Source organism: Saccopteryx leptura, chromosome 2, assembly GCF_036850995.1.
Source record: "Saccopteryx leptura isolate mSacLep1 chromosome 2, mSacLep1_pri_phased_curated, whole genome shotgun sequence".
Classification (NCBI taxonomy): domain Eukaryota; kingdom Metazoa; phylum Chordata; class Mammalia; order Chiroptera; family Emballonuridae; genus Saccopteryx; species Saccopteryx leptura.
The window spans coordinates 166,956,862-166,976,742 of record NC_089504.1 but is presented as its reverse complement, the minus strand read 5'-3'; the positions used below and the strand labels follow the sequence as shown (position 1 = coordinate 166,976,742).

The following is a 19,881-nucleotide window of genomic DNA, read 5'->3' as shown; positions in this document are numbered from 1 at the left end:
ATTAGCTACTATAATATAAAATAGCTAATATTCTTTATTTTATTTTCTGGCTAGTTCAGGGTGTGGAGGAAAGGGGAAATTGATATTTACTCTTAACTTTTGAAGGTTGATATTTACTCTTAACTTTTGAAGGTTGTGAACCTCAGGACTACATAAGCTGAACTAGAGAAAAGTGTGTATTTACAAATTTAAAAAAAATACATATAATTGTAGGCGTTCTCAAAGACGATGAAGCTCAAGTTAAGTGCCATACCCCATACCTGTGTAACAGCTACCTTCATAAAACATAGTTAGAATGTTTGCTATTATTCTTTGATTATTTGTGCATAAAAAACCTATAAATCCTTGATTTCTTAAACTACAATAAATAAAATGACTATGTATATAATTTAATTAAAACATATCATGTACTGCATATTTTTAACACTTTCAAGTACCTTTTAAGCCTAATTAGCTATAAACTCAAATAACTTTTGTAAAGTTTTACTTGCTGCATTAAAACTTTTCTAAAAACACGTATCATATTTTAACACTGGTCAAAACAAGTTTTTAAAAGAAGAGACTTGGTCACTCAGGATCCACTTTGTTCCCAGAATTATGCTTTCGTTTCATAAAATTTGAGAAAATTCAAAATCTTAATATCTACTGAACTTTGCTCAAATATCTTTACATTTTAAATATAATGAAAATGATATTGCACTAGTATATATTTGAGTGCCAAAATATATATTTAAGGCTTCACATTTTCTTTTTTATAAAATCAGTAGTTTGACATATTTTCAAGGGTAATAATCTGGAAGAGAAATTGAAAAAAGAAAATGAAACTTTAGAACTGAAAATTATCAATAGGTTATAACTGTAATAGACAAAAAGCATTAACAATAAAGTAAATCACTAAGTTACACCTGATGACCCTATTCTACAGCCTTAAAGTAGAAATGTCAAAAGCCTTTCGTAGGCCTTGAAAAACTAGTATTTAAGGGTCAGAAATAATGAAAGACATTGAAGGCATAAACTGTTTTCTAAAAGTCAGACTTAATATTTTCTCTATTCATCTCCAGACAATGTTAAGCCATTAACTAAATGGACAAAATATACAGAAATAAATACAAAACCATTCATCATTCTGGTATTTTTAGAAAATATTTTAGCTCACTTGTCATCTGAATGAAGAACCATTTTTAAATTACATGTATAAAGATTTGGAAATATACTTAAAATGATATACTGACCTATTTGCAATTGTTCCTGACAGTAATTACTCGTATCAATAGAAAGTAGAAGGATCATTTTAACATTAGAGCTAGGTAGAAGAGTAAGTAGTTTCTCATCTAATTCAACTTCTAAATTAATTAATTTCATCCCAAATTTAGGTTGTAATTGGGTAATTGGGGATGATGAAAAACTTACCTACACCCATTAATACATATTGAAAAGCTTAAATACCATAGCATTAATGGATTTCTTAACTAAACGTTTTCAAGATATAAATTTCCCTTTGGGCCCTGGCCGGTTAGCTCACTTGAAGTTTAATTCTGAAACACAAAGGTTGCAGGTTCAATCCCAGGTCAGGAAACATACGGGAAGCAACCAATGAAGGTACAACTAAGTGGAACAACAAATGAATGCTTCTCTCTCTCTCAAATCAATAAATTAAAAATTGTTTTAATTCCCTTTGTCATTTTTAACTCTTCTAATATTTAAAAAGCTTATTTTTCTAAAGGGCAAGCTTGAACTAACCTGATCAAAGATGTGAACAAAAATATTTATTTTTTAAACAAGGGAAGATGTGTTGTTATGCCAAAATAAATTGGTACTTAATTATAAAGTTTTCTAATTGGCATATGGATACCATTATAGTGGATGCTTTATAAACACTGCTCAGAAATCCAATCTCTAAGAAATTTTAGATGTATAGCTAACATAGATTCTGCTCATGTACACAATGTGAACACACCTCAGTGAAAGAAAAATTACAGTCACATACTACTTATAAGTAAAACTTTTAGGCTACCAGGGATATTCAATTCTGACACTGCTCTCTTAGGAAGGAAGGAAAATGCTTACAAGTTTAACTAAACCTGGAAAGAGCCAGAGTAGAAGAAAAGGTAAGGGGACAAGTGAGGGGAAGGAGCTGGGAAGGGAGGGGAAGATGAGTGGAGAGGAAGAGTGACAGAGAAATGCAAGGCAAGAAGGCAATGATAAAACCCTTGACAACACAAGGTTATTGAGCCTCTGAGTAAACCTGATACTTATCTAGCTATAAACCAGACGCTCTGTTCCATGAAATTAGCATCACCTCCTCTCATTTTCCCCCATACCAGTATCAAAACCATCAATTTATCTTACTAAAATGATTAAGTCCTAGAGATAGTAATACATCCAAGCTGATCTAGACAGATATTTTGGTTTCATATAGTGTATGAATATTCCATTTTGTTTGTTTTTTTGAGACATTCAAAACCAAGTGATGATTGTCCAGTACAGGTTCTAGAAACATAATCTGTGTGGGTAGCTCAAACATTTTACAGACACAAGATAACCGGCTCAGCGCTTACAATGAACTCAATATAATTTTGCACACCTTACTTCTCTGATAAGGTACACAGCAGTAGAGATGGGCAATATGAAATTTCTAAGAAATTTTGCATATTTTTACATTATAATAAATGTTTATGTCACGGACTAGAATGTAATATTTGCATAAATTTTTAAGATAACTTCAAAAAAATAGAGTTCTCGAAGAGTCACTCTGAACCAAGCCTCAGAACCCCTGGGGTATAAGTACATTCATTCGAATTCTTCTGTCATTATGGGTAAACTTGTACTGTTTTCCCTAATTCAACAACCCTTACTGCTATAATACTTTACCCAAGTAAAAATTACTATTACAAATTTAAAATCAAACATTGGAAAGGTAATAAATACATCTAAATTTGTATTTTAAATGATATAGAATATTTTATAAATTTAGTACAAAAAGACTTTGAAGCACATGTAAACATCAATACTTGGTTTCTTACACTCTTACACAAGTTTCTGAGCGAAATGTTATCATGACTTTTTAAAAAAAGGGAAATACTAAGGTCCAGATAGATACTTTTCCTAAGTAACCATTTTCTTCTTTAATTTTATTTCTGTGCTTTTAAACACCCTTCTGTACAATTTTCATTTATATTTAAATTTTTTTTTCAATTTTTCAACTTATGGTACCAAAATCTTGACTATAAAACTGTGTTCAAATATAAATTATTCAAGTGTACAATTTCAGTTCTGATTAAGAGCAAATGGTGCTTACAGATTTGATATCTGGAACTCACTGGAAATAGTTACTCAACTTACCTGGTGCTAATCCAGCAGCAGCAGGACTTCCAATGGATGGGTGAGAGAAAACTTGAGAGAAGGCAGACATATTTGATTGGGACACGTTACTCAGCCTGGAGGTTGATCCTCCTTTAGGAATAAACTCGCTTGCGGTAGGATTTGGTGTCTATTTAAAAATCAAATATAGTAAGTTAACATACTTTAAGCCCAAAAGAGACACTGAATGTACTAGGCATTATTCCACAGTATTTTATTTACCGAGTAAAAATATTTTACTGAAAACATTTACAGTGCTTTTTAGTTTCCATATTTTGAGATTGTATAAGTTTTTTGAGGGACTTTTCTTAATCAAATTACTTAATTTTAATCATTTCATTTGCAGAATTTAACCTCAAAAACATGTAAAATTTGTCTTTATTGTCCAATATGCATCATTACCAAACTATCCTAACACAAATTAGAGAACTGGGAGGTTGAGACTACCTCAAAACTGAGCAACAAGTTTCAAATTTAGTATCTTTAGACCATGTCTACCAGTTATAAAAAGGTCAAACTGCCTTTATTCCATAATTAATCACTTCTGCTTTTGTAAGCTCTTAAGACATTTTCTCAATAACACGATGCCATGTATTTAAAAAGAGCACAGACAAGAAAAACACTTGAATTTAATCAATCAAAAGTAGTTTAGCCTGACCAGGTGGTGGCACAATGGATAGAGCGTCAGACTGGGATGACGACCCAGTTTCAAGACCCTGAGGTAGCTAGCTTGAGCGCGGACTCATCTGGTTTGAGCAAAAGCTCCCAGCTTGGACCCAAGGTCGCTGGCTCAAGCAAGGGGTTACTTGCTCTGCTGAGGGCCCACGATCAAGGCACATATGAGAAAGCATTCAATGAATAACTACGGTGTCGCAATGCACAACAGAAAACTAATGATTGATGCTTCTCATCTCTCCACTCCTGTCTGTCTCTGTCTATCCCTCTCTCTGACTCTCTCTCTGTCTCTGTAAAAGAAAAGAAAAAGGGAGTTTAGAACTAATCATTAGAATGTAAGGAGGTAGAAAATTGGAAGATGGACTAATTACTTTACAACCCCAAGAAAACTTCCCTATTTTATATGAATGACACTGTATACTGTCAAGTCAGAGTTCAAAATATTAGATTTGGAAGATAAGTCAACAGACTAACTTGATTTTAAACTCTAAAACAAATGATATTTTATCAATTGTATGCCAGCAAAAATTAAACAAAGTGATAAAATATAGAAGAAATGTTAATCTAAGCTTAATTAAAATATACTAGATACATAGAATGAACCTCCTCTTCTGCCATATCTGAGACATAAAATTCTGGAGGATGGTGGCAGGGGTGGGAGAGGGGGTGTTTCAAGCCTGAGCCAAAATGTATTTTCCAAAGAGAAAAATAAAATCCTTTCTTCTTTTTTCTTTCTTTTCTTTCTCTTTTTCTTTCTCTTTCTTTCTTTTTCTCTTTCCTCTGTCCTTCTCTCCTTCCTTCCTTCCTTCCTCCCTCCCTCCCTTCCCCCCCTTCTCTCTCTCTCTCTTTCAACACACACAAACACACACACCACACACACACACACACACACACACACACACACACACACACACACACACACACAGTAAAACCTTTCAAATTATAAAGTCTTCAAAGAATCATGGCATGTTCTTTAAAAGTATGGTCAATTCCTTAATTTCTGGAGTAGAAAATATGCCACCACATTTTGCTGATATGTTAATCCTTAGTTCTAGGGGGAAAATGGCTACTAACAGGATCACTTCAGAGCTAAATCTGCATGTACCAGTTAATACTAAACCTATTTTAGAAGATGGAGTCAAGATAGAAGCAATTGGGTATCTTGGTGAGAGTGCAAAATGCCTATGAAAGAAGGGGACTTCAGGACTACAAGATTACCAATAGAAGGTATGTTTAGACAAAATTATATATGCATACAAAACTTTTTAGTACCATGTTCCTGGGTAATTACATTCACGTATATCCTACATTTACTGTGAATAACAGTCCATGTGATTTCAAAGCTGGGTTTCTCTAAATTAAATCTATTTAATTTGAAAGCCTACTTTTAAGGGATCCTATAAATGAGAAATAGGAAGCAAAAGTCTATTCTACTTTTGCCAAACAAATCATACATAAAATGTCATTTTAAAGTATAAGGAGCTCAAAATTTATTGTTATTAAAAATAAGGTAACTGAAAATTTACACACCAAACTGCAACTTCTTTATATTCAACAATCAAATATGAAAAACTGCCCAAAAGTGACTTTTAATTAAGAAATGTAAAGAAGGGCCTAAATCCTCCCTCCTTTGTTTTAAGTCCTGACTTAAGATGGCAAGGCATTTATTTGCCTTGAATGGGTGGTTTGAAAGTTTATTTATATTCAACTCTTTGAGTACAATGATTTAAATAGCAGAAAAAAGAATTATATAAGATTTAGATACAATACACACACAAAAAAATCTAGAAATAAAAGAGTAGGGCCACTATTAACAGATAATATAAACTCTTACAGCCAGATTAGAGAACTATCAAAAATATTTAATGAAATAATGATATATTAATTACTTCTCAATAAAATTAGTCAAAATAACTACCAAAAAAAGATGCACTCTTAAAACGGCTTTAATAATATTGTTTTAAAGTATAAATAAGAGCTTTATAAAGTAACATAGCATAGGCACACATCTTTAATACGTTAAGAAGAATTTTTTAGGCCCTGGCTGGTTGACTCAGTGGATAGAGCGTTGGCCAGGTGTGCAGACATTCTGGGCTCAATCCCCAGTCAAGATACACATGAGAAGCTACCATCTGCTTCTCCCCCCCAATCTCTGCCCCGTCTCTCTCTTCCCCTCCCACAGCCAGTGGCTCAGTTGGTCAGTGCATCAGTCCCAGACTGCGGTTGCCGGGTGGATCCTGGTCAGGGCATATGCAGGAGTCTATCTCCCCTCCTCTCACTTTAAAAAAAATAAAAATAAAAATAAAAATAAATAAAAAAATAAAAAAGAAATTTTTTTAAAAGACAAGGCAAAACTGTTAACTAAAACTAATCACATTAAAATGAATTTTCTATTTAACAATTTCTCTTCGTTTTAAAAGGTAAAGGTCATATCTAGAAAGAATACTCAAATTTGGGTTATATAAATTATTTGTCTAATTTCAACACTAAAGAGAATGAAATAAATTAGAAAAGGCATGGTGAAAAAGAAAATCAAAATTTTACTATTCTTGCCCTATGATTTAGAAGATAATGCCTTCATAAATATCTAGGTATATTCCTATAATAGTAAATTTCTCTTTTTTTTTTTTTTTTGGTATTTTTCTGAAGCTGGAAACAGGGAGAGACAGTCAGACAGACTCCCGCATGTGCCCGATCGGGATCCACCCAGCATGCCCACCAGTGGCAACGCTCTGCCCACCAGGGGGCGATGCTCTGCCCCTCCGGGGCGTCGCTCTGCTGCGACCAGAGCCACTCTAGCGCCTGGGGCAGAAGCCAAGGAGCCATCCCCAGCGCCCGGGCCATCTTTGCTCCAATGGAGCCTTGGCTGCGAGAGGGGAAGAGAGAGACAGAGAGGAAGGGGGTGGGTGGAGAAGCAAATGGGCGCTTCTCCTATGTGCCCTGGCCAGGAACCAAACCCGGGTCCCCCGCACGCCAGGCCGACGCTCTACCACTGAGCCAACCGGCCAGGGCCTAAATTTCTACTTTTAATAGACAGTTATATCTCTACTATAATTTCTATTTCTATTCTATGTAGTTTCTATTCATATTTTAAATCCTAATTTCTATTTCAAACAGCTATAAATGAACAATTGAAAAAATATCAATATTTAGTCAAGTTAAATAACACACTTAGTGAGAATTTATCAAAAATAGTTTTGGACAAAAAAAAATAGTTTTGGGTTTTCATATACTTAAATTCATACTGCATCTTTCATGGCAAGAGCAGTCAAGTTCCTTCTATATAGTGAGTTCCTCCAGGGAGTAAGCTGGAGTACTCATAGAGTTCACCTCATGTTTCTCATCTACCAGGGACCCATTGCCAGATATCTAATGTCTTGAAAACTGTTATTTCTTATATTTTCTTAATTTTTTTTTTCTTTTTTGCTATTTCTGGAGAGGAGATAAGTCCAATCCCTATTCTTCCATCTTGGCCACAAGACAAATCTAATGGTGATATTTTCAAAACATAAGGTATTCCTGATTTGATCTTTTTTTAATTTAGAACTTAATGGAGTGACAGTGATCAATAAGTAGTGTACATAGCCTGACCAGGCGGTGGCGCAGTGGATAGAGCGTCGGACTGGGATGCAGAGGACCAGGGTTCGAGACCCTGAGGTCGCCAGCTTGAGCGCGGGCTCATCTGGTTTGAGGAAAAGCCCACCAGCTTGAACCCAAGGTCGCTGGCTCCAGCAAGGGGTTACTCGGTCTGCTGAAGGCCCGCGGTCAAGGCACGTATGAGAGAGCAATCAATGAACAACTAAGGTGTTGCAATGCGCATTGAAAAACTAATGATTGATGCTTCTCATCTCTCTCCGTTCCTGTCTGTCTGTCCCTGTCTATCCCTCTCTCTGACTTACTCTCTGTCTCTGTAAAAAATAAATAAATAAAAATTTAAAAAAAAAGTGTACATAGGTTTTAGGTAAACACTTCTATCACATATGAACTGTTGATCACATTGTGTGCCCATCACCCAAAGTCAAATCATATTCCATCACTACACATTTGTCCCTCTTTACTTCCCTTCTCCCCTCCCCCTAAAAAGTAAAGAGGTGCTTTGCAATTACCATTTCAAACAATTTGTAAGCAAATCAATTAATTCCCTACAGTTTGTTTTTTTCAAGTCATGTTTTGATTTCTATATCACCTCTTTCCAGCACAGATATACTATGTCACAACTAACTATCCTTTTGATAATGCAGAGATATCTTTGCAACATTAAAATCTATTCCACATCTTAAATATTTCTCAAATTCAATTATTTCTATTCATTTTACTGTCAGTGCCCTAGACTAGGCCACCATCATCTCTACTTGGATTAGCTGCAACAGCATCCTAATCGACCAACTTGACTTGTTCATCTTGTTCAACTCCAATTCAGATAAAAGAGAGAGTAAAAGAGTCAAGTAGAAAAAGAGAGGAAGAGGAGGAAGACAAGTGGAAAGAAGTAAAAGTTTTATTTAATGACTTTATTGCCGAAATCCAATTAGACTGATCAGGTTAAGTCTCCACTGTCCTTAACTGAATTAATTAAAAAAAAAAAAAAAAAACAGGAGAGAAAAAGTTAATACTAGTCTTAACCTTATCTACTCTTTTCCCAAAATTTTTTAACTCCAATCTCTCATCTTCACTACTAGTCTTCCCTCTGTGGAGTGACAAAAGAACCTAGTGAGACTAATTCCAAAAATTCATGTCCTAAACAGGTAGGCAGGTGTGCATGGGTGTGTGTGGGTGGGGGAGAAGTTCTTGGCAAGGGCAAAGAGCAGTAAATTATTTGTAAAGGTAGAAGAGAGGAGACTGACAATGAGAAAGAAAGGGAAGAACAGGCAACTATTTTGCCTTGATAAAATGATCTCAAAAGGCATCAAAAGAGGAGACTCATGAACATAAATAACAAGAAAAATAGCTCATAAAGAGCTATTTTTATTAGTCTTTGGGGTTCACAAATAACACAAAATAAAGAAGAACAGGGTGAGATGAAAAGGAGAAGTCAAATGGCTAACCAGAACCTCCCAAATTCACATTTCTATAAGATATTTTAAAATTTAATGGATAATTACCCCATATTTCAAACATACCCAAATACGGTCAATTTTAAATTGACTATCAAAATATACTCAATTTCTGAGTTATTCAGAAACTGACCTATTTAAGACCTGTCAAGGTTCATCTTATAAAGTTCACATCTGAATACCACTAGATTTTGTTTTGTTTTGTTTTTAGAGACAGAGAGAGAGTCAGAGAGAGGGATAGATAGGGACAGACAGACAAGAATGAAGAGAGATGAGAAGCATCAATCATTAGTTTTTCGTTGCGACACCTTAGTTATTCATTGATTACTTTCTTATATGTGCCTTAACCGTGGGCTTTCAGCAGACCGAGTAACCCCTTGCTCGAGCCAGAGACCTTGGGTCCAAGCTGGTGAGCTTTGCTCAAACCAGATGAGCCCACGCTCAAGCTGGCGACCTCAGGGTCTCGAACCTGGGTCCTCCGCATCCCAGTCCAACACTCTATCCACTGCGCCACCAGCTGGTCAGGCTGAATACCACTAGTATTTTGAAATTAGGCTAGGCCCTGGCCGGTTGGCTCAGTGGTAGAGCGTCAGCCTGGCGTGCAGAAGTCCCAGGTTCGATTCCCGGCCAGGGCACACAGGAGAAGCGCCCATCTGCTTCTCCACCCCAGCCCTCTCCTTCCTCTCTGTCTCTCTCTTCCCCTCCTGCAGCCGAGGCTCCATTGGAGCAAAGATGGCCCGGGCGCTGGGGATGGCTCCTTGGCCTCTGCCCCAGGCACTCGAGTGGCTCTGGTCGCAACAGAGCGACGCCTTGGAGGGGTAGAGTGTCACCCCCTGGTGGGCAGAGCGTCGCCCCCTGGTGGGCGCGCCGGGTGGATCCCGGTCGGGCGCATGCGGGAGTCTGTCTGACTGTCTCTCCCTGTTTCCAGCTTCAGAAAAAAAATACAAAAAAAATACAAAAAAAAAAAAAATTAGTCTAGAATCACAATTTACAAAGTTTCTGAAGCAAACTGGATCCTCTGATAAACGCCCCAAGAAAATATGATATTCTAAATAAACCAATCAAACTGAAGAAACCAATGAAAGACATTTGATTATTAGTGCTTCCAAGAAATTCACATCAGTGTTATATAAAATGCAAGTTCTATTTATAATTTGACTATCTTAAGAGGAAAGTAGCATGTGTGATGCCAGAACCTGCCAAAGGAAAATCAATTCTTAAAAAAAGCTTTGTATTATGGTAGAATTAAACAGAAAATTTTTCATGAACTCAGAATAAAGTAATTATACATAACAGCTTAAAATTATTGGCACATAAGTTTCCAAAGACACTCTTTAGCTCACCCTTTATAAAGTATGTCAGAAATAAGTAATACTATGAATACTATTCTTTTTTTTCCCCACTGATTTGAGAGGAACGGAGGAGTGGGGGAAGAGGAGAGAGAAAGAAGACAAGGGAGAGTGAGAAAGAGAGAGAAGCATCAACTCGTTTCACTGTTACTCCATTTAATTGTGTACTCACTGATTGCTTCTCGTATGTGCCCTGACAGGGAGTCAAACACACGACCTCTGGCATGTCAGGACGATGCTTTAACCAATGACCCACTCAGCTAGGATCCTATGAACACTATTTTGGAGAACAGTTGATAATACATATCAAAATGAAAAATAAATATGCCATTTGACCCAGTATCCTCAATCTACAAATTGCAGCTAAGGAGAAAATCACAAAAGTAAAAAGGATTAAGTTTACCAATTTTTTTAAAATAATTTCTTTTTAAAAAGGAAGTATCTAAAATAACTATCAGTGAGAATATAGTTATATGGCCCATGGTACATACAATCATGTGCAGCCATTAATAATCATGTGGATAGACATCAGAAAAATGCAAATTAAAACCACAATGAGGTATATCTCCTTACACCTCTCAGAAAGGTAACCATCAATAAATCAACCAACAACAAGTATACTGGCAAGGACGTGGACAAAAGGAAACCCTCGCCTGACCAGGCGGTGGCGCAGTGGATAGAGCTTCGGACTGGAATGCAGAAGGACCCAGGTTCGAGACCCCAAGGTCGCCACCTTGAGTGTGGGCTCATCTGACTTGAGCAAAAAGCTCACCAGCTTGGACCCAAGGTCACTGGCTTGAGCAAGGGATTGCTCAGTATGCTAAAGGCCCGTGGTCAAGGCATATATGAGAAAGCAATCAATGAACAGCTAAGGTGTCGCAACAAAAAACTGATGATTGATGCTTCTCATCTCTCTTCATTCCTGTCTGTCTGTCCCTATCTATCCCTCTCTCTATAAATAAATAAATAAATAAATAAATAAATAAATAAATAAATAAAATAAACAAACAAAAGGAAACCCTCATGCTCTGCTGGTGGAAATGCAGATTGGTACAACCACTGTGGAAAACAGTATGGAGTTTCCTCAAAAATTTAAAACATTATGGAGGATTCTTATGACCCAGTGATTTCAACTCTGGGTATATATCTGAAGACAACCGAAACACTAATAATTTAAAAGAATATATGCACCCCTATGTTCACTGCAGCATTATTTACAACAGCCTAGAGGAAGCAACCCAAGTGCCCATCAATACACAAGTAGATAAAAAAAAGTTGTATTACAAGGTTAATAATCAAAAGTTATAAAGAACTTGTAAAACTCAACACCACGAAGAAAAATAATCCAATTAAAAATGAGCAAAGGACCCAAATACACTTCTCCAAAGAGGACACACAGGTGGCCAATAAGCATATGAAAAAATGCTCACGATCACTAACCATCAGAGAAATGCAAATTAAAACCACAGTAAGATATCACCTCACACCTGCCAGAATGGCTTTCATTAACAAGCAAACAAGGAGTGCTGGCAAGGATCCTGAGAAAAGGGAACCCTCCTGCACTACTAGTGGGAATGCAGACTCCTGCAGCCACTGGAAAACAGTATGGAGATTCCTCAAGAGAAAGGAGGGAGGAGAAGAATGTGTGACTGTGTGCGCGTGAGTGCATGTGTGTATAAAAAGACGTTAACTAAAGATGCTCACTATAATAGTGTTGAGATGTTATCACTGGGTGGTGAGTAAACTAGGGACATTTTTGCTTCCTTCTTTGTACTTCTCTGTACTATCTCAATTTTTTTAGTAAATATATATAACATTTACAAAAATGTTTTAAGAATGTTAAGATTTGTAAAGCATAAAGTCACTTACACCTACCTGTCCCTTTTCTTTGCTTTATCATCACTGAATACAGTAGTATTATCATAAGATTTCAAGAAAATATGCAATATTTAAATTAAGACCAGTAGAATGTGTATCAAAAAAAAGCAAAATCTGTTTCTGAAGGATAGATGTTTTAAAAACAAACAAATGAACTCCTCTTCCACTTAAAAGTTAATTACATGTCAAAGTTCTCCAATAACAGTAATCATTAGTGGCCATGGAGGCATTCTCAATATTACTCTCCCTAAAAAGAAAAAAACTACCCATTTAGTTCAGACAGTAAGTAGCCCAGGAGACATTCCAGAGAGGCAAGAATTACTTTATATAGCTATAACTGTTTCCTATATTGATGTACATCTTCTATCTATAGCTATATAACAGTAAAACAGATTTGTGACATTGCATAGTAAGAGATACTTACCTAAAGGCATTTTATCTAACCAATAATCCTGTCAAATTTAATCTCAAAATTTAACGTATATTAAGATTTTTCAAATATTTTTCCATAATGATATTTTAAGTTTGAAACATTGAGGTCACCAGCTTGAGCACAGGGTCGCTGGCTTGAGTAAGGGGTCACTAGCTCATCCTGAGCCCCCCAGTCAAGGCACAACTTGCAGCAATCAATGAACAACTAAAGTGAAGCAACTATGAGTTGATTCTTTTCAATCTCTCTCCTCCCTCTCTCTTTCCCTATTCTTGTCTCTCAAAACATCAATAAAAAAAAAAGAAAATGTGTAAAACATTAAATTTCAGAACTAATATTAGGCCAAAGATTCAACTCGCCAGCAACCTTTTAATCCAAGTTCATTTATTCAATTAGGTAAATAGCTAATACGTAAGACACTGTGCTAGGCACTGTGGAAAATAAAGATACAAAACATAGCCACTGTGTTCTAGAAGTTCATAGACTGTCATTTCACACATACAGAATGTGCCTGCACCCAATTCCACACCCCTAAGAGCTCAGAACATCCACGTATCAAAAAAATATTAATTATCTATAGTGTGTCTTCAAGTGTTAGCCTGTAAGACAAGCACATATACATTTACTAGAGCAATGTAAATTCTAGGGAAAAGTTATATTCTTAATGCTTAAAGGTATCTAATTACATTATAAGACCATATGTTTGAATCCTAAAAGACAAGTTTGCTGAGTCAAGAGAGAGAAGGGTACACCAGGCAGAGTGAATACATATATTAAAAGGCAAAGACAGAAAGCCTAAGGTACTCTTCATGGTACTGCATATAGCTCAGTAGGTCTATGTAGCAGTCATTAGGAAAGACATACCTTAGATATCTTTCTAAAAACACAACTTTGTTCTGTATATGCTAATGCCATTTTAGCTGTACCATAGTTCTACAGCTCTTCAAAGTCCTAACGAACTGAGTCAACAGATTGAAGCTTCACCCTTCTTTATTTCAATTCAGTCTATCTAAAACCTAAACAATCCCATTTCCTGGGGCCTGCAGACTAGAAATCACCTGAAAAAAAATACTCAGACTAACAAGTAGCTAAAGAATCAAGTGTGCCCAGTAACTTTATAAAACCTCTTTGGGATCTTATTTTTTTTAGTGAGAGGAGGGGAGGCAGAGACAGACTCCTGCATACACTCTGACCAGGATCCACCCAGCAAGCCCACTAGGGGGTGATGCTCTCTGCCCATCTGGGATGTTGCTCCATTGCAACCAGAGCCATTTTTTAGCACTTGAGGTTGAGGTCATGGAGCCATCCTCAGTGCCTGGGGCCAACTCGCTTTAATTGAGTTTTGGCTGTAGGACGGGAGACGAAGCAAGAGGAGGATGGGAGGAGAAGCAGCTGGGTACTTCTCCTGTGTGTCTTGACCCGGAATCAAACCGGGGACATCTACATGCAGGGCTGACGCTCTACCACTGAGCAAACCAGACAGGGCCTTTCTTTTTTCCTCTCTCTCTCTCTCTGGGGTCTTAAAAGTACCAGTAAAAAGCAAACCAGAATTCACAAGAGATTTGGGGCCAAGAGATTTTTTTTTTTAAATACTTTATTGATTTTACAGAGACAGGAGAGAAAGGGGAGCATGGAATGGGAAGTAACAACTCATAGTTGTTTCAGGTTGTTCATTGCTTGCTTGCAGTATGTGCCTTGACCAGGGAAGCCCAGGGCCTCGAACCGGCAACCTTGGCATTCCAGGCCGAAGGTTTATCCACTGCACCACCACAGGCCAGGCAGGGGCCAAGAGATTTTAATGTGAGCATTCCTATAATTAAACACTTCTTATAAGAAAGGACATTTAATCAGACCATAATGGGGGAAAACACCATCAAAAGAGATGCTGAGGCCGACAGGGCAGTTCAGTAGCTAGGACGTCATCCTAGCTTGCCAAGGTTGCAGGTTGGATCCCCGGTCAGCACACACATGAGAAGCAACCAATGAGTGCACAACTAAACGGAACAACTGAGTGGAACAATGAGTTGATGCTTTCGTTTCTCTCTCTCTCTTCTCCTTTCTCTCTCTGTTCCTTCCTCTCTCAAATCAATACAAAAATATTTTTAAAAAGATGTTGACAAGTATGAATTTCCTAATACACCCAACAGTCCAACAGTTCTCATCCATTTACACCACACTGGGAGTAAGCTAAAGCAAGAACAATACTAAACATTTAGGTAAATCTTAACCTGAAGGACCCTGAGACAGTTATAAAACCACACATTTTCCATCCTTTCATTCAAGTTGACACCTAATTCCTATGTGAAGAATGGAAACACAATGTTATTTCCTCAAAAAAAAGCATTTTAAACTAATTTTAAAAAATATTCAAGTGTATCACTGTTAAATGTGAACCCCTAAAAAGACAATTAATGTCCTTACCTCATTCTATATATACCATGATGCCCACATAACTCAATTTAACTTACTGATGGCACTCTATAAATAAAGACGAACTTTAGGAGTTGTAAGTTAACAATGGCAGAGATGGAGGAATGGACACTTATTTAAATCTAAGTGCATGGAAATTTGAATCCTCACAACAATTCTGAAAGGCAAGTAATAAAATATTTCAAACCTGAACAACAGCATATGAACTTTAAACAAATGAAAAATCTTGAATATAGATTCATCAGGCAGAAGGATGAGTAAACATCTTAAATAGAGACTGAGAAAAGATAAAAAGTGAATTTGCAATTAGGTGAAATAAAGTATTGCTAATATGGAATCTCAGGTGACTGTCCATCTACCATCTGCTTGATGTTTGGACTGAGGTCATAGAAAAATTGCAAAATGGAGATGTCACTTAACAACACTGTCAAGAAATAATTAAGACTACTACGAGGCTTAGAAAATTGAAAAAATATCAAGAATATTTGGACAATAATAAACCTTGAGTTTTAAAAAAAAATAGAAGATCCCCCAACATGTCAGAAGAAATTTCCAGCCTATGTTCTAAATCAGGTGTGATACACTTAAACTAAAGCAGTGGCAACATATGGTGGCTATAAATCCCAGAAAACCTATGATCAAGTCTTTAAAATACATTAACATCTTAGAATAAATTACCATAAATTGCATATATAAAACCCAATCAAAGAAAATTAGATATTTTTATATCAACATTTAGAGACAAGCAAAATAGTTTAATGATACAAAAATAGTAAAATAAACACGGGCCTAATTTCAAATAGTTACAATCCAGTAGAAAAAGACAAATTAAGCAAACTTAAATAAAGGACAATGAAACAACTGTTAAACAACATGAAGTACTGTGCAAACAGTAAAAAAAACAAAACTTTTTCTTTGAGGTATTTGATCAAGTATTCAGAGAAGGCAGCATTTGAGCTAGCTCTTACAGGACAAGGGAGGATGTTTTTGTTCAGGCTCAGTTAACAATGGTAGAGACACAAAGGCACCGAGAACTGACAATGTATTCCATATTACATGAGTATGAAAGATTCCCTATGATGAGAATGGAGTTTGTGTGGATAAAGAGAGATAGCCCTAGAAAGGCAGAACAGATCCTGAAAGGATCCGACAAAAACCATTTAGAAGATATATATAAGGTATCAACTAGTCAGTAGAGTTAAAAAGGGGAGGGAAGAGAAAGATACTGAAGAATTTTAAGGAATAAGAACTAGAGGCATATAATAGGAAAATCTCAGTATTTAGAATTAAATAAATTGGGGTTGGAATGCCAGCTCTATCACTTAATAACAATGAGGATTTTTTAAAATGCCATTTCTATATTTGTCAAATGTGGATAATGTCATTACAGCTGTAAAGCCTTAATATGACAACAAACTTAACCTGTACAATGTACTGTCTTTCCATTTCCTTCTCATAATAAAAGGTAGCGTGTGAGAGACAGGTAAAATGTCATGGTTCACAGCCTCAGTGACTGGGAAGATAAAGCCATTAACTAAAGAAGGAATCTAAAAGAGTATTTAAAAAGCAGATTTGGAGAACAAAAAATACAATGAGCTTACCTGTCAAATTTGCAGTGATAGTGGAATAGTATATCTACATGTAAGGGATCAGAAGGCAGAAAAAACTGGGGTCTTCTTGAACTCAGAAGACAATAATAGAAATAAAATTTTAAGAATCTTAGGCATACAGAGAAAAACAAAAAATAGGAGACAGGACGAAACAAAGAGTCAAGAATGCAAAGAGGAAAGTTTCAAAAGTAAGATAGATAGCCAGCCATATAAAGCATTGGATAAAACTGCTAGATTTGCTAATTAAGGAGATCTCTAACAAACTTTTAAGAGTAATTTCAGTGAAAATTTTGATGGTAGCAAATTGTAGGCAAAGAAGGAATAAATGGGTGGTAGAAATCAGTGACAAGACTGAATCTATTCAAAGGGTCCTCAAGTAGGAAATTCACAAAGATAGTAATGAAGACTAGATGGGCATTATCCACAATTCAAACAGCCATATAAAAACTAAATTTAGTTTCCACCAAGCTACCAAAGACTAGAATGAAAGCATGCTCAGTTGGTTAGAGCGTCATTTCCAAATCACAGAGGTTGCTGGTTCGATCCCTGGTCCTGGCACATACAGAAACAGATCTATGTTCTTGTCTCTCTCTCCACAACCTGCAATTCCTCTCTCCCTAAAAAATAAAAAAATATTAAAAAAGAAGAATGAAAGCATGCAGACAGGTTATTTCATATTACGAGATTCTTGGTAGAAAATAAAAAGATTATTAAGCACTAAAAGGTTGGGAATCATAGCTCTTAACAGAAATCCAAGACTGAAAAGAATAAATGCAATTTATGAATATACGAAGTCAAAACCTTCAGAGAAAGATTTTTTGCTATTGTTGTTGCTGTTTTTAAGGCTTTTGTGCTGGTTGCTTGGTTGGTTTTCTTTTGTTTTCAGCAGTGGAAAAACTTCTAAAGATGTTAGGTCAAGATTAAGAAATCAATGTAAAGAAATGTTTTAAGTTCCAAAGAGAAAAGTACTATATAGTTAAAGATCACTAGGAAAAAGATGCCTGAGAAGAGAAAAAAAAAGCTGACCGTAAAAGTATTATAAAGTTATGCATAAATCACAGGCCGTATCTGGAACACTATGTATGCATTTTCATCCTCAAAACAATATTAAATAGCCCTGGCCGGTTGGCTCAGTGGTAGAGCGTCGGCCTGGTGTGCAGGAGTCCCAGGTTCGATTCCCAACCAGGGCACACAGGAGAAGCGTCCATCTGATTCTCCACTCCTCCCCCTCTCCTTCCTCTCTGTCTCTCTCTTCCCCTCCCGCAGCAGCCGAGGCTCCACTGGAGCAAAGCTGGCCTGGGCGTTGAGGATGGCTCTGTGGCCTCTGTCTCAGTCGCTAGAATGGCTCTGGATGCAACAGAGCGACGCCCCAGAGGGGCAGAGCATCGCCCCCTGGTGGGCACGCCGGGTGGATCCCAGTCGGGCGCATGCGGGAGTCTGTCTGCCTCCCCGTTTCCAGCTTCGGAAAAATGGATTTTAAAAAAAAAATTAAATATTCAGTTACTGTATTTCCCCATTTTTAGAGACGCACCCCTTTCCGAAAAATTTGGGGTCTAAAAACTGAGTGTTTCTTAAACAGTGATTGTAGATTTATTTTTTTACTTTCATTTCCCACTTTTTCGTACTTGTTTTTGTGCTCATTGTTGAAGACCCTAATTCGTCATCAGACACAGATGAGGACAAGCTAATGGATGGGAGTTTTGAGAGTGATGAAGAGTTGCATAAATTTTAGGATCAATAAAACTTGAGTTTAATAACTTTATGTAATATGTTTTTTTTCAAATTTCAGGCCCCCAAATTAAGGTGTATCTTATACATGGGAGCGTCTTATACATGGGAAAATATGGTAACTAGTTAGATAATTAAACCAATTAAAGTTGTGGAACTAGAGCTGTATCATATAGAAATGTAGGATTTTGTTAAGTCTGACAAATGGTTCAATTTCTGCTCTTCTACTAATTACTGCTTAACCTTAATATTACTTAGCTTCTCTGAAAATACATCATTTAGCAATAACATTGTCTCATAAGCTATTAGGAAGACCAAAAGAGACAATATATATAAAGAGTTTATTAGCACAATGCCTGGCACAAAGTAACCATTTAAGAAACATAGCTACAATTATTAAAATAAAATACAAATATTTCTCTGACCTTAGAACTGAGAAGACCTATCTTTAAAGGAAAAAAAACAAAAAATATTAACATATCTGGCTAAATAATTGTTTAAAATTTATGTGAAAAACATCCAATATTAAAAAGTAAACACCATACAAAACTAAAAAACTATTGGTATAGAATTGATTTATATAATTTATTTTTCTTATACAAAAAAAAGGTTTTCCAAATGTACTGACATATACTTTTTGCTCTGCATAAACACCACCAGGTACCCAATTTAGGAATCCACAAATATAGTAATGGAGACCAAACCAGATGGGTATTTTCTATACTTCAACATGAGACTCACAGTGTGAGGTAATATTGCACCTCCAATATTAGACCAAGCTAATAAAGCATTCTTTATGTTCTTAAAGGAAAAGAACTATTTGAAGCATAATAGTAGTATCTGAAATATCAATTCAATCTTTCTCACATTGAAAGTAAACCTACTACTAGCTTCTTTAATTAAAGCATAATTCTAAGCATATATTCTTAAACTAACCTACTGATTTTTCCTGCTTTGCTAAAAAGACGTATCTGAAAACTGCCACTAGGATAAGGGCTAGGGCAGCTGTGGGAGGGTGAGTGGCTACACCTCTTCTTTATTAGTGTTTCATTCTACACCTACAAGCAGTTCAGTTCCACTTACAGCTATTCTTATATAATTCAGGTCCAATTTATTTTCAGACTTTCTTTTGAAAACTGAAAACTAATTCTAACAATCCACATCAAATCTCTCTCCTTCTGATCTCAAGACAAAAGTTCAGTAAAATAATGCTATTCATGATTGACATATTAACATATCCAAACTTTATACTGAAATTTTAAGTATATGATTATGTGGAAACCCCCCCAACACCAGGTTATCTTTATATTTACTAAAAATTTTTCAGTTAGACAAATACCACATTTTACAATATTTAGAATAACTTCTTT

At 36.2% G+C, this 19,881-nt stretch overlaps 1 protein-coding gene across 7 annotated transcripts in view; it reads right to left on the bottom strand.

Annotated features, from left to right (window-relative positions):
* Positions 1-19,881, bottom strand: part of PAN3 (poly(A) specific ribonuclease subunit PAN3) — a 139,805-nt gene that overhangs the window by 71,804 nt on the left and 48,120 nt on the right. For all 7 annotated transcript variants that reach the window (XM_066369259.1, XM_066369261.1, XM_066369262.1 and 4 more), the window contains one exon: positions 3,343-3,490. In XM_066369259.1, the coding sequence (XP_066225356.1) occupies positions 3,343-3,490 (148 nt within the window). The remainder of the gene's footprint in view (positions 1-3,342; positions 3,491-19,881) is intronic.